This window comes from Euprymna scolopes, chromosome 35, assembly GCF_053919585.1.
Source record: "Euprymna scolopes isolate OS-2025 chromosome 35, ASM5391958v1, whole genome shotgun sequence".
Taxonomy (NCBI): domain Eukaryota; kingdom Metazoa; phylum Mollusca; class Cephalopoda; order Sepiida; family Sepiolidae; genus Euprymna; species Euprymna scolopes.
This window is the reverse complement of record NC_136516.1, coordinates 85,797,701-85,812,892: the sequence shown is the minus strand read 5'-3', so window position 1 is coordinate 85,812,892 and position 15,192 is coordinate 85,797,701. Positions and strand designations below refer to the sequence as shown.

At 37.9% G+C, this 15,192-nt stretch overlaps 1 protein-coding gene across 1 annotated transcript in view; it reads right to left on the bottom strand.

Moving 5' to 3' along the window:
- LOC145259968 (cytochrome b-245 light chain-like) overlaps nucleotides 1-15,192 on the bottom strand; it is a 74,529-nt gene extending 59,337 nt beyond the window's left edge. Inside the window, exon 1 of the mRNA XM_080117956.1 lies at nucleotides 14,992-15,192. Coding sequence (XP_079974082.1) covers nucleotides 14,992-15,049 — 58 coding nt within the window. The 5' untranslated portion in view covers nucleotides 15,050-15,192. The remainder of the gene's footprint in view (nucleotides 1-14,991) is intronic.

Sequence of the window (15,192 nt, the reverse complement as noted above, 5' to 3'; positions counted from 1 at the left end):
GACAGAAACAATGAACTATCCGTTGATGGACTCATAGCAATAATAGGCGCAATGCTTATGAGTGAAAAGGTGAAAGCATGGAACACAAATATCTACCCGCACCTCGTCAGAACAATGGACAACCACTATACGGCAACTGGTATAGCGGCTGAAGCACAGCGATACCTGGATCGCGGCATAAAATCCGATGTCACCAATTCCCAAGACTCCGCACTCCTCTCTCAAGAGCACCACTTGAGCCAAAGAAAACCTTACCATGTAACAAACATGCACACCCACTCTAGTGGACGCAAGCGCTCGAACTTGATAGACGCACACAAGAAAACTGATCAACGTCAACATCAGCAGCAAGTAGCTCGCAGGCAAACAGTAAGTTTCCCTGTATGCCAGAGATACCTCAGAGGCCTATCCTGCTTTAGGCAAAATTGCAGATACCGTCACCCACCCCGCACCCAAACACAAGCCCTTGTCGCAACAACAGGCAACAACATGCCGGAGACAGAGGACCAGGATTTTCACTTCGGTCAGGACGAGATGTGATGCCCCGCCCGACCCGCTCCAATATCAGCCATCACGTCTTCAACTTTCAAGAGCAATCTAACTATTCACCACTTGTCTACTCCACCTTTTACATTGGCGACACAAAGTTCTCAGACATCGCGATGCTCGACTCAGGATGCTCGACCTGCATCATATCAGCATCACAACTACCAGACGAAGCCAAGAAGCACATAAAACGCTCGGACGTCAAAGTGAGGGGCATCAATGGCAGCATTACCGCGCTTGGCCAACTAACATGCGACATTGTAATCGGCAACCAGAACACACCCGCATTCTGTGGCATAAACGCCCTAATAACGGCACAATCTACACCAATCCTGATCGGCCAAAACATCCTATGCCATGATACCCTCATCTCGTACACGGTCGACAACGAAAAAGCGAAAGTGGAGTTCAAACGCACACTTGCCCAAGGAGACTCCACACACACAGCTAACATCGTACGGCAGACGTCGTCACCAAACAGTCCCACAGACGACTCCCAGACCAAGGTCATCCAGGACTACCTAGCTATCGGACCCCATCCCGAACTCCACACCTTGGATGAAAAGCTTACATGGCTAAAACACAACACAGGACTCACACTACCAAACCATCCCAACCGTGATGAACTAGAGGCCACCACCAACCTACTAATCCGCTATGCCGACATCATCGGTACTGAGAATGGCGACAAGGGCACATTCATCCGTCCCATTCGGATACCAACCAACGGCCAATCACGCAGCCAAAAACAACATCCGATTGCTCAAGCCCTGGAAGAGGAGGTCAATGCCGAGATTGGCCGCATGGCAAGCAAAGGCATCATTGAAGCCTGCAGCGACCCCAAAGGTTTCAACAGTCCAGTATTCGCCGTACGTAAGAAAAATGAGTCAATTCGCGTCGTTGCAAACTTTAAAAGAACGCTAAACAAAGTGCTAGTCGATCTGGACCCCTACCCAATACCCAGGATGGATCACCTGCTCAACAAAATCGGCAAGGGCAACAGGTATTTTGCATCCCTGGATCTGCGTAGTGGATATTGGCAGATTGAAATAGATGAGCAGGACCGGCACAAAACAGCCTTCACATGGAAGGACAAATGCTACCAGTACACACGCCTGGCCTTTGGTCTCACTTCGGCCGGACAAATCTTTTCCCGTTGCGTAGCAGAGGCCTTAGCCACGGTCACATCTCGCAGCAACATATCATCTTACATTGACGACAACCTGGTGCATGCTAAGACATTCAAGGAGTACATCATCGCGCTAGAACAACTGTTCATGGCCCTCCAAAAGTTTGGACTTAAGCTGAACCCAGACAAATGCTCCTTCCTCGCACCTGAGGCCAAATTTCTCGGCCGCATAATAAACAGCGAAGGGTTCAAGGCCGACCCCGAATATGTTCGTGCCATAGGAGAAATGAAACCCCCAACCTCAAGAAAGGAACTCCAAAGTCTCATCGGCCGCTTGGTCTGGATCAGACAATTCCTTGAGACGCGCCTTCATGAACAGATCAGATCAAGCATGTTCTCAAAACTCATGGCCCCTATACACGAGCTCAACAAGGTCAACAAGCCATTCCACTGGACCGAGAATGCAGACAGAGCATTCAGGAAGATCAAGGACCGATTATCCTCCCCGCCGGTTATCTCGTTTCCAGACTTCTCCATGCCCTTCACGCTCACTACTGATGCCAGTGATGTCGCATGCGGAGCAATCCTGATGCAAGAGTCCAGCAACGGGAAGAAGAACATTGTCGGAGTCGCGTCCCACTTCTTCAATACAACAGAGCAAAACTGGTCTACAACGGAACGCGAGGCATATGCAGTGAAGTGGGCGATACTGAAATTTGACTACTTTCTACGTAACCGTCCCTTCGTGGTGTTCACTGACCACAGATCTCTGACATATCTCGACCAACGGGAATTCAACAATGCAAAAATACGAAGATGGCAGGACGAGATATCGTGCTACAAATTCGTATTAGAATACGTGGAGGGCGAATCTAACGTTTGGGCTGATATGCTCAGCAGAGGCTGTGGACAGAAGAAGATTAAGACTCCCAGCGACCCCAATCCAGCAGGAAGGACATTCATACTGGATGGCTCAAGCTTACGCATCTACGTCCCATCATGGTGCATCAATGACATCGACAGTCTGAAACTTATTCCCAAGACGCACACACCACGGAACGCCCACACGCAAAGACGCATCAGCGACGCGTTTTTCGCATACCACACCTACTCCTCCATTCCTTCTGAACAAATCTGTGAACACCTGGATATTGCAACCGAACAACAGAAGGATGAGACCCTGGCCGAAATCATACACGCACTCCAAACATCATACCCGGACGGCCCACAAATTGACCCCGATGACCACCGAGCTAAATTATTCAAGAGAAAGCTACATCAATTCTTCTTAGAACCAGGAACCACGGTCCTAATGATAAGAGACCACAAACATTCCCCTAGGCTGGTCGTACCATACAAGCTCAGACCCAAATACCTGCATCAAGCACACGACGCCAACAACCACTCAGGCATAACACGGATGCAGGAACTCCTCTCCGGTTACTGGTGGGAGTCCAAGAACAACGACATCAAGGCCTATGCTGATTCCTGCATCACATGTGCAAAATGCAAGGGAAATTATGGCAGACGCACCCGCTGGCCTATGGGCCACTGCAAGCGGGGTAAGAGACCATTTGAACTCGTCTTTGTTGACTTTGTCACAATGCCCAACTCAAAGGGGAAAAGATATATACTTACGATACTGGACAGCTTCAGCCGGCATCTCACAGCTATACCATGTGCAAGAGACCGTGCCATCGACGCCGCCCGTGGTCTATACCAGTTCTTCCTCCGACACAGAGAAATCCCACGCATAGTGTCCTCCGACCGAGGCACACACTTCACAGGGGAAGTCTATCGACAGTTCTGCGAACAAATGGCCATCACACAGGAACTGCATTGCCCTTGGCGCCCACAAAGCTCAGGGAACATAGAGAGACAACATCGGACAATGAAGAACGCCATCTACATGCTGTGTGAAGACAGGAATTGCGAGTGGACAGATGTTCTCGAATCTGTTGTGTCTTCCATGAACGCCACAATCAACAAGGCCACCGGTGTCTCCCCGCATTTCACAGTCACGGGTCGCCACCCTAGCATCGGCTTGCCAACACCCCACAGAAAGGAAGCCAGGAGCGATGACCCAGGTGCATATGGCATGCAAATCAACGCCCTGCTAAGACAGGTTCATCACCGTGTCGCCCTGGCCAATGATGAAGCAGATCATAAAATGGAGAACCGCGAAAAGCACCTCTCCCACGGGAACCCGCTACAAGTAGGAGACAAGGTCCTACTTCACCGTCCTCAATCAGCCACGGCCAAATCAACACACATGCAATGGATAGGAAGCTTCACTATCACCAAAACCAACAGCTTGATGTACCAAGTACAAGATGAGAGCGGCATCACAACCTGGGTGCACCGGGCGCACATCCGACGAATAGCACCACGCCCGCCGCACCTGTCTATCACAAACCTCCCACCCCCACCCAGCATCACCGACGAACAGCATTCCACGAACGGCCCCACATGCAATCCGGACGAGAATCAGACGCCATCCTCACAAGCCAGCCAACCCAGGAGATTACCAGCCAGAACAACAAGAGGACAACTCCCTACACGCTTCAGAGACTTTATCTCTATCCATTCTCTAACACTGTGGCACTACAAAGGTTGTTCAAAAAGTAAAACCTATTTTTCTTTTTAATTCAAAAAGTTCAAGACCTACGAAGATAGCAATAGTACCATTAAAATGAGCGACTTTTTGTGCTCGAGTATTTAATTTTCTACATAGTTACCACCATTCTCAATGCACTTTTGCCAGGAATTCAGTGATGCATTTCTTTTTCTGATGCATGTCTATGACAGGGGTTGCTTTCTTAGAGTTTCACACCATCAATATCTACAACAGACAGATGAAACTTTCAGATCATGAATGCATAAGTTTAGTCATGATAACAATGCAATTTGTAATCTCCTCTGATCCATTTGGGCAGAATAAAAATAGGAGGCATTACCACTCATATATTTGATATGTAATTATTATGATGTTACATCTGTAATATATTTCAATTTCATTTTTAATGAACACCCTTTGATTTTATTATTTGTTTCTTACAAAACTAAGCATACCTCCCTTAATCCTACCAATAACCCTAAGTCTGGATGACAACACTCAAATTACTCTGAATGAAGAGAGAAAGAAACTAGTAAATAAAACAAAAATGAACTAACAAATTAATTAACAAAAAAAAAGGAAGGAAATCTACAAAAATCAAAAATAGAATAATTTATCAAAAAAAAAAAAAGAAAAAAGAAAATCGGCAAAAATAAAAAACGGATTAATTTAAAAAAAAAAAAAAAGAAAGAAAAGGGAGAAATCTGCAAAAATCAAAAATAGAATTTACAAATTTCTCGAGCATATAGTTTGAGAGTTGTCCTCGCACTCACTTTTATAGATAAGAAAATCAAATTTTATGGTTTAACTACAAGTAACTGTTTTGCTACACCATTTTGAAAATAAGTCAAAGGAACACGGGAGATAATTAAAAATTATTCAAACTAATGAGATTTTTTATTTGTTCAGCTTTGTAATGCCTACGAATTCCCATTAATTGCTTAAAAATTATTTTACTTATAAAAATAAAATTACTTCATCAAGTTACTGTGATTTTTGGAATATGATGTTTTCTTTCCAAGCGTTCATATATCATACAGATTTTTTGTTGTGTAATTTTTTCGATTATTGTGATTTTTTTGCATGAATAAATATTATCGTACAGATTTTTCTTCCTATTTTTGTTTTTTCTTATGGGGCGGAACTCTGGACGAGCACCTCGAAATTCACTCAAATCTACTTTTTTTTTTACACTGGGATTGCTTCCCTGAAGGCGACAACATAGTCCTCTTCAAATCTAATATTAATAAATGCTTGTCATTTACCGTCTTCATAAATCATCCAATTTTATTCATTTATTTTCAATCCCCTCAGCATTCATCAGCATTTAACGTTGATCTCAAGTGGCTTTTAGCCTTGCTACATGGTGACTCAAGGCAAACAAGTTCCTGACTCAAAGTCGGCAGCAAACGGTGTTTGGTCAGATTCAGTTCCTGATATTAAAGAATTTTTGATTTAGTATTAGAAGTTGAATGTACACACAACACAGCGTCCTCCTACTTCTGGATTCACATAAAAAGAAGGTTAGTCGGCAAATTTCCGGTGTAACGCTACCAGAAGCGATGACAAAGCAAATCAGTTTCTTCTTTTTTATTGTTCTTTTTTTTTATTATTTACAAAGGAGTCACCACTTATCAAGGTCCGGGCGGAACCCACTTGATGATAAGGGTTAATGAGTGTACAGTAGTCAATGGGATGGGACAATATTGTTGTAGCCGTTAATAATGGAAATTTGATAAATTTGATTACTTAAGGGGAACGGCTCATCAAAAACTTGTTCACGTTGTACTTGAAGAGGACTATATTGTACCTATTTACAATGCCTCCCCCACGGGACAGAGTTAGACCCTAGGGCCGTTTTTTAACGTGAAGAAAAGGTACAAAAATAAAAAAAACTGTCTCAGTCGTGAAGGATTTCTCCTCAACTGAAAGAGAACGAGAAATGGAAGTGCCGCATCTGAAGAACAGATACTACACTTGTAGTCAGCTGGAAAACAGGCAAATGGAAGAGAGTTTCACAGATGTGCAGTTGAACTGCACTGCAGTTCTAAGAAAGAAGCTTTGTTCATGGAATCTAAGTCTAGGTTTAGGCACAGATAAAGATTAGGGGAAATTATTGATAGTGGCTTCAGCTAGACGAGTGTTTCCGTGAAAGTTTGGCGAGAGGGGACCATCAATTGGAGCTCAGATGAACACTTGCCATGAAAATAAAGATAAAACAAAGACAGGCTCGCAACGTCTCTTCTGTGAGAAAGAGGTTGCAGGAAAGAGAAAAAGGCACCCCCCCCCCCACTAGGCTATGAAGTCTATTTTGAGATCTGTAAAGGCAGGATAAGCTGCTTCAGTAGGTGTATCAGAATTTTTGTAGGAATTTTTGACACCCCTAACACGAAACTGCGAATAAAATATAAAAATCTCGTAATTTCTCTGTTAAAAGTGGGTTATTTATTTTCTTTATGGATTATACTTCCAAAATAAACTATTAAAGTTGTTTTAAAAGTAATAGAAATATTTTTTTTTTTTTAACAGTAATGAATTTTACGAACTCAATATTTTTCAATTTTTAAACTTTAAAAATCTATCAAAATTTTTCTATTGATTCTATTTTTACGATATTTTCAGGGTCAATGTGAAATTTTATGCTCTTTCCAATAAACCGAATATAATATTTTAGAGAAACGTTTTTTTTTTAATTCACCCCCTCCCCATTTTCAAGTGTCTATTAAAAAGTAAATAATCAATTTACTCACCAAAGTTTTATACATCACAAATTGAAGAGAAAAGGTCAATAAATAATATATTCAAATTTTTAAAAAAACGTAGTGTTTTTTAGAAATTTACCTGTAAAGTTTGAAGTTTTAAACCTTTTTTTTTTAAACCACGTTGCTTGTTTTTTCTTTTTTTTTTTAATGAAACCTTGGTCCTTGCTCCTTTAATTGAAAAAAAATTAGGGCTTGAATTACATTTTTCGAGTAGTTATAAGCTTGGAAAGACAGGGGGGGGGGCGAATAATTCACGCCGTCCAATTTTGAAATGTCTATTAAAAAGTAAATAATTAATTTACTCACCAAAAGGTTATATATCACAAATTGAAGAGAAAAGGTCAATAAATATATTTTTAAAACAAAAAAAAAATAGTGTTTTTTAGAAATTTACCTGTAAAGTCCGAAGTTTTAAACCTTTTAAAAAAAAAAAAAAACACGTTGTTTGTCTTTTTTTTTGTTGTTGTTGTTTTTTTTTGTTTTTTAATGAAACCTTGATCCTTGCTCCTTTAATTGAAAAAAAATTAGGGCTTGAATTACATTTTTCGGGTAGTTATAAGCTTGGAAAGACAGGGGGGGGGCGAATAATTCACGCCTCCAATTTTGAAATATCTATTAAAAAGTAAATAATTAATTTACTCACCAAAGTGTTATATATCACAAATTGAAGAGAAAAGGTCAATAAATAATATATTCAAATTTAAAACAAAAAAAATAGTGTTTTTTAGAAATCTACCTGTAAAGTCCGAAGTTTAAAACCTTTTTTTAAAAAAAACGCGTTTTTTTTTTGTTTATTTTTAATGAAATCTTGCTCCTTGCTCCTTTAATTGAAAAAAAAATTAGGGCTTGAATGACATTTTTCGGGGAGTTATAAGCTTGGAAAGACGGGGTGGAATTATTCACTATTTTTCACGAAATTTCTGACACATCTACTGCTTCAGTATTTCTATTATGTAGCGATTTATTTAAATAAAATATAAAAAGACATTATTGAAGCATATACAATAAAAAGTAACACTATAATACAGATAAAAATAAGTTTTTATTTGCGCTTTTACTAACAAAATTTTTTTTTTAAATAAAGTTTTTATTTTATCTTAAATTTTATAAGAAACATATGCTTATGAAATTATAAAAATAAGTTTGTTTCCTTTTAATTTTAAAAATAAAAGATTTTTATTAAAATTTATATAATAAATATTTGTTTATGAAATTATAAAAAATAAACAGAAAAAGATCGGAAAAACGTAAAATAAAAAAAATAAAAAAATACATGCACAGGGGAGATATAGGCGTAAGAGAAAAAAAAAGTCAAAGGAACTGATTTGCCTCGTCACTGCTTCCGATTGCAGTATACCGAAAATTAGGAAGAGCATTAGCTGACTATAACCAAAAAGAAGGAAGTGACCTTTGGGGCAATTCCTTTTTTTTTTTTTTTTTGATCACGCAGAGCAAAAAATATTAAAATGATTTAGTAGCTTATTTTAACAAGCAATGCATTAACCTTATGTAAATCAGTTTGGTGATTTACCGTACCTTTATAAACTGTCTTCGTTATGAAAAATGGACCACCCGATAGCTTGGCTATGCAAGACATATTATCTTGCAAGGAAACCGTACTGAGTGTTCAGCAATGCATGCGTGTGTAGTTTCATAAGCCCCTCTTGCTCTTCTGATCTGCCAAATTTGTTACTAATTTTTATTTATCATTAAGTAAACAAGGTTTCATCATTGTATTGGATGAGTCGCCCATAACCAAATTGACTCTTTCCCTGCACAGGTTTTTATCTTCAAGTTGTAAGCCAGTGTCTTCTGTCAATAATTTTGTGTACGTCTTGACAAGTCTTTCTTAGTTTAGTGGTTCTGTGTTTAATATCCCACAGTACCACATCACTGACGACCTCATTTTTTCTTCTGTAACAATGTCCAGCATATCGTGTTCTTCTTTCTCTTATTACTGAAGAGACACTGGGCAACTGATCATACATACTTTTAATGGTTGGATGCGTTTTTCAGTTTAAGTTTAACACTGTTTTACTTACACTAGAATGCTCTGGACAGTAGACTATTTTAGTGGGATAATTTAAAAGTGAATGTTTATTCTTTTCATGTGATGAAGTAAGACAGTTGAAACAGGTTTACCCTAATCCGCCATGAATAGCCGAAATGTGTAAACCAAAGAAGGTATACAGAATTTTTAATTATCCAACAAGGAGTACAAATAAACTTGAAAGACCTTATTCCATGGAGTTTTGAAAAATGCAATTCTTTTTATCAAAAGAAAGAGGTTTGTAAAATACACAATAAATTTTGGAGGTTAATGCATTAAAAGAAACTACAAATATGACTTGAATCATATTTGCATGAAAAAAGTTTTTAAACAGATAGTGAAAGTTTATAAAGTCTTGACAGGTCTCCCTACTTTAGTGGTTCTGTGTTAAGAATTCCACAGAACCACATCATTGACAACCTCATTATTACATGTCCGACATATCATGTTCTTCTTTCTATTATTACTGAAGAGATCCTGAGCAACCGACCATACAGACGTCTAATGGTTGAGTTTGTTTTCCAATTTAAGTTTAACACTGCCCGAAGTATTCTCATATAAATTCCATCTCTAAGTTAATTTCAAGTTATTTTTACTGAGAATCTATGCTAGTAAACCATAAAGCAGCACTGTCTCCACTACGGTTCCAAAAAAGTTTTTCTCGATTTGTTTCAAGATGGAAGATTTCCATAAAACTTTCAGTCAATTAAGTACACTCCAAGTCTTGGCTATTCTGGTTTAATCGTTTGTTATTTTAAAGCATTGTATTTTGGATCCATCTATATATATATAAAAGCGAAAATGTATGTTCGCTTTTTGTGTATGTCCAAGAAAGGCTTTTTTCAGAGAAGCGGTCGGTCGCCTAACAACTTTTTAAAAACTTTTTATATCACATGTAAATCGTAATATCTCAGAGTTAACAACGGAGCTTGCCTGTCTATTTGATTTGCTCGACTTTGGGAAGATAAATATTCAACAGTTTTCACTCGCCGCATGTAGGTTAGGTCTTTTCCTATAATGTTTCCCTTTACCCCCAACGTCTTGGGAGGGCCAAAAAAAAAAAAAAAAAGCATCCCCGCACTAAATGAAATGCTACCCCGCAGTCAAAAGTTGACCTCATTAAGTCATTAAAACGTGCACCTGCTAATTTAAGTAATTAAATAAATTCAAACGTGTTTCCATTAGCATCTTGTGGTGGCGCAATGGTTAACGTCACACTTTTTTTTTTTTTTTTCACACATTAATTTACAACTTTGTCTCAAGGGTTCGGGTTCGATCCTCATACTTACCTACCAAAATATTTTTTTTTATTTTAACCCCCCACCCGGAGTTTTGATTTACCCAAAACCACACGCACCTCCAAACACCTGGGCAACGCCGGGTACTCCTCGCTAGTTTATATATATAAAAGGCAAAAGTGGTGCGTGCGTTTTTGTATGTCCGCGAATGGCTTTTTACAAGAGGGTTCTTTAATATTTTTTACAACTTTTTATATACTCCCTAGATTATAATATCTACAATTTGCGAACAGACATCGTCTCTACATTTATTTTGATTGACTTTTATAAAATTCCCTCTATTCCGTCTTTTTGCATGTTTTTTGTATAAATAAAGCGAAACTCATCAAAGCAAAGCTGTCAGCGGCCTTTTGTGCCAGGACGTCTTGAAAGCAATTAGCTTTGATCAACATAGGGAAACCCCTGCATATCAAACAATTGCTATTCCATTGGAGAGCTCCCCCTTTTTGGGGGGAGCTGGTTTTCCTCAACATCATGGGGAAGCAAAAACTGGCCTGCAGCCAACCTTCATTACTACATGATTCGTAACTTATTCACTTAAGTCAACTTTTTGATTGACACCGATAAATTTGAACGCTTTTCACTTCCTCTCGCGTCTTTTCTTTCACTTTCTTCTTTTCCGCCTTCACGTAACAGGTTCGAGCCTGCCTGCCTGCTTACTTCCACTTTTTTTTTTCCCCTCCAAACAAACATCTGGGCAACGCCGGGCACCCCAGCTAGTTTATAAAATAAAACACCTAAATCCAGAAAGAAAGATTTTCAAATACTAAGTTGTTTTTTGTATGCATATAGAAATTGATCCAAAATATAAAAATGCTATAAAATAGCAGATGATTCATCAAAGTCACAGTCGTCCGCCATTTTTAATGAAAAACTACAAATTTACCTTTCTATGGCATTTATCTCTACTTGTATATGAAAGACACTTTGTTTGTGTACGCGAGCTCGTTCCCTATGGACTCCAAAACCGCTGGACCAATTTTTCTGAAATTTCACACAAATGTACTTTATGTGTTTGGAAGTGTTCTTAGATAGGCTTTGTATTGGAGTTTCTCCAATAAGTATTGAAAATTGATAAACAGAAAAATCCGATTAAAAAAGGAACAATCAAATTTTGACCAAAGTTAACACCCTTATACAGCCTAACATCACAAGGACATTCGAGAAGTTTTATCATCACACAAGTAGAAGGGCTCGGCATATAAAATCAACAGTAGGTTCTTTGATATGACAGAGGTGCGTTCGAAATGAATGTTTCTGTTTAGAGTATAATTGAACAATAAAACTTTACTTTTGCATTTTAAACTGTAATTCAAGCCATATGAAAATTATATAAAATCAACATTGGGTTTGTATACAATATAGACTACAACATATTGTGTGAGGTATGTGAAGCTTCGTCCTCTCGCACTACAGTGGGTCCCCGACTAGAGCAAGCAATCAATCAATTTGATTGAAAAATGGATCATTTCACCGATTTCAAAGACAATAAAAGTAATTTGAAGTGTGGGACATTCATTGATATTCATTCAATTCCGGGCAACACCGGGTCTCCCTGCTAGTACGTAATTATGAAGAAGTATCATTTGCCTTAATACTTTATATTTCATCTTTTTTATTTCACTAAATAATATAAAGGAAATTTTTTTTCAATTACTAAGTTACATAGAGGTGAGAAATACAAACATACATGCACGAGAAGTTGTCTCATTAATTTATTAATATAAATAGGTTTTTACAAGTAGTCGCCGATGGGCAGAAATCCAAACCTCAAAGTATCGCTGGCAGACCTCAAGGATCCATCCTAGGCTCAACTCTTCCTTGCCTTTACCAATGATCTCTCAAAGTACATTTTAAGTTCATCCATCGATATATTTGCTGACGACACTACCATCTATGACATAATTTCAAAGGTCAACAATGACCAAGTTCTCTCTGAATCTCTCTCCTCTGACTTTGAGCACGTGGTCAAATGGGAAAAGAGGTGGCTGGTTAATTTTAATGCATCTAAAACTGAGCTTCTATATTTTCATTATAAACGCTCTGATCCTCACTTGGCCCCAATCGATATGAATGGCTCTCATTTCAAAGAAGCTACCTGCTTTGACAAGCTCCTGGGTCTGACCTTCCCTCCTGATCTAAAATGGAAAACCTACATTAAATCTGTTGTCAAGGTCGCCAAAAAATGGCTGTGTTATTTTACTGGTAGAAGGTATATCGCTCCCGATGAAATCCTTTACCTGTATGAGAGGCAGCTACATCCTAAGATAAAGTACTGTTGCCACATCTGTGCAGCAACTGCTTGGAGAATCCTATCCTGCCTTAACAGAGTTCATAACCAGCTTTGAAACCTAGTAGGTGATGCCCTTTTCTCTTCACTACAATCTCTTTCCCACAGAAGAGACGTTGCGAGCCTGTTTCTGCTCCATTGTTATTTTCATGGTAAGTGCTCAACAGAGCTTCAATCTATGGTCCCCTATTACCAAACCTTCACAAAAACACTTGTCTAGCTACAACCACTATCAACAATTTCCCCCATTCCCTATCTGTGCCTGAATCTAAATGTAAAGAGCTTTTTTTCCTAGAACTGCCCACCTGCGGAACTTTGTTCCGCTGGCCTGCTTTCCAACTGACTGCAATATAGTCGTCTTCAAGTCCAATGTGAAGACGTTCCTGTTGAGCCGTTTTCTTAAATAATCAAATTATACCCAATTTCAACAACTGATGAATACTACATCGTAGTCTCGGTGACTACGATACACTCATTAAACCTTATCCTCAAGTGACCTTCGGAATTTGATATATGATGGCTCCCTTATAAAAATACTAGCCTGGGTGCCCGGCGTTGCCCAGGTTTTTGGAGGTGTGTGTTGGGCAAAAGAAACAAGTGGTATTAGGCAGGCAGGCTTGAATCCGTGACGCGAAGGCGGAAAAGAAAGTGAAAGAAAATCTGACGTCTTACCGCTACTCCATGACGCGACCAGAAATTCAAAATGTTAAAAATAGGTAAAGTCAATTTAACTGATATGATGACTTGCAAAAACGGCTCGCAAAATATCGACTCCTCCTTGTAGAAAACTGCCCAGTTTAGAGTGAAGAAATTAATGCTTTTAGCCAATTTTTCAATATTTGTCGTCCGAGATGTCGAGCTTCAAAATGATACCGATTTTGTGAAAATCCGTCGCGTCTATCGAAAGTTTTAGGCATACATACATACATACATTTAAACAGACAGGTGAGATTTATACATATAGATAATAAAATAAAAGTTTACATTGAGAGGCGTATCTTTCCAATTGCTCCTTTGTCTTTAATTGATTTTTTTTAGTTATGTTTTATTTCTTTTTTAGGTGATGTTTTGTTTATCTAATTGTTAGGTGAAAGTACAGAATAGGTAAAGAAAGAAGCTCTCTCCATGCTAAGAAGGGATTTTCTAACATTGGTCCTTAATTAGAATAAAAACCTATTTTCAAAACAAAAATACAGAAAAGTACATTAAAAATCTTTAAGATATGCACACTTATCACTGAACGAAGATGTCATATTCCAACAATCACATAATTTGATCCAGTCGATTTTTTAAACTAAGAAAGTCAAATGTCATGATGGAGTGAGACGTTATGTTTTGATTCGCCATATTTAATAAATAAGGGAAGCCAATTCACTTCGAACTATTGAGATCAAATCAGCTACAATTTCAAATTAAAATCGCTAAAAATCAGTAAAAAAAAAAAAAAAAAAAATACTTGATCAATTTACGTAATTTTTGGAATGTGGCTTTTTCGTATAGTGACGAGTACGTGCATAAAGATTTTTCTTCATTTTTTTTTCTTTCTTTATTTTAATGGGTTTAATTCTAAATATCACCATAACGTTATTTGTAGGGAAAGTGCTACAGGAAGTTAAATGGAAACAGTAATCGTAAAGTTAACCCTTTTTATGAAGGAAAGAATTTTTTTTTTGGCGGACATTTAGGAAATTGCCCCGCCCCATAAATTCCACAATTTACACTTTTTTTTTCTTTTTTTTTTTTTACGTAAATCTCATTAATTACAAACTTTCAGATTTAAAAAAAAATTGAAAAAAAAAAAAAAAAATTTCCGTTTAAAAAAGAGGTTCTTTCTTTCTAACTCTATGAAGACTGTTACAGGTTTCTTCCTGGTATGCTGAAAACGAATATCACAGTAACATCTTATTTTAGCGTTGGAAAAAAAATCCAAAAATATTTCAATTCAAACAAAAAATTTAATAAAAGGTTTAATTGTATATATTAAAAAAACAAAACAAAAAAAAACGAATATTCACCGATCGCCTGAAAGAGATAGCCACAAAGTGGGTGTTCAATTTAGTAGAATGTTATAATTGAAAACTGATCCCCGCCGATAAAAGCCATAGAAATATTTTTGTAACCTGAAAGTAAAGTTTGTATTTGAGAAAAAGAAAAAAAAAGTAAATTGTGGAATGTAAAGGTGTGGGGGTGGGGCAATTTCTTAAACGTCCGCCTAATGCGGAACTAAAAAAGAAAAAAGCAAAACTTTTTTTTCAAAGTTGTGATTAAATTTCGATTTTCAAAGTTATTTTTTACTCACTTAAAGAACTTGCTAATGCCTGTTCATTCGCCCACATGGCCCATTCAATCTGTGTCATGATTTTTTTTTTCTTTTATATCGAGTAAAATAAAGAATAAAAGTTTATTCACGACATACAAACAAAAACAAACTTTTTTGTTTATGCCGAGTGAAGAGTACCTGCTTGGCTACACATACGAAAAAAAGAAAACAAAGTTTGAA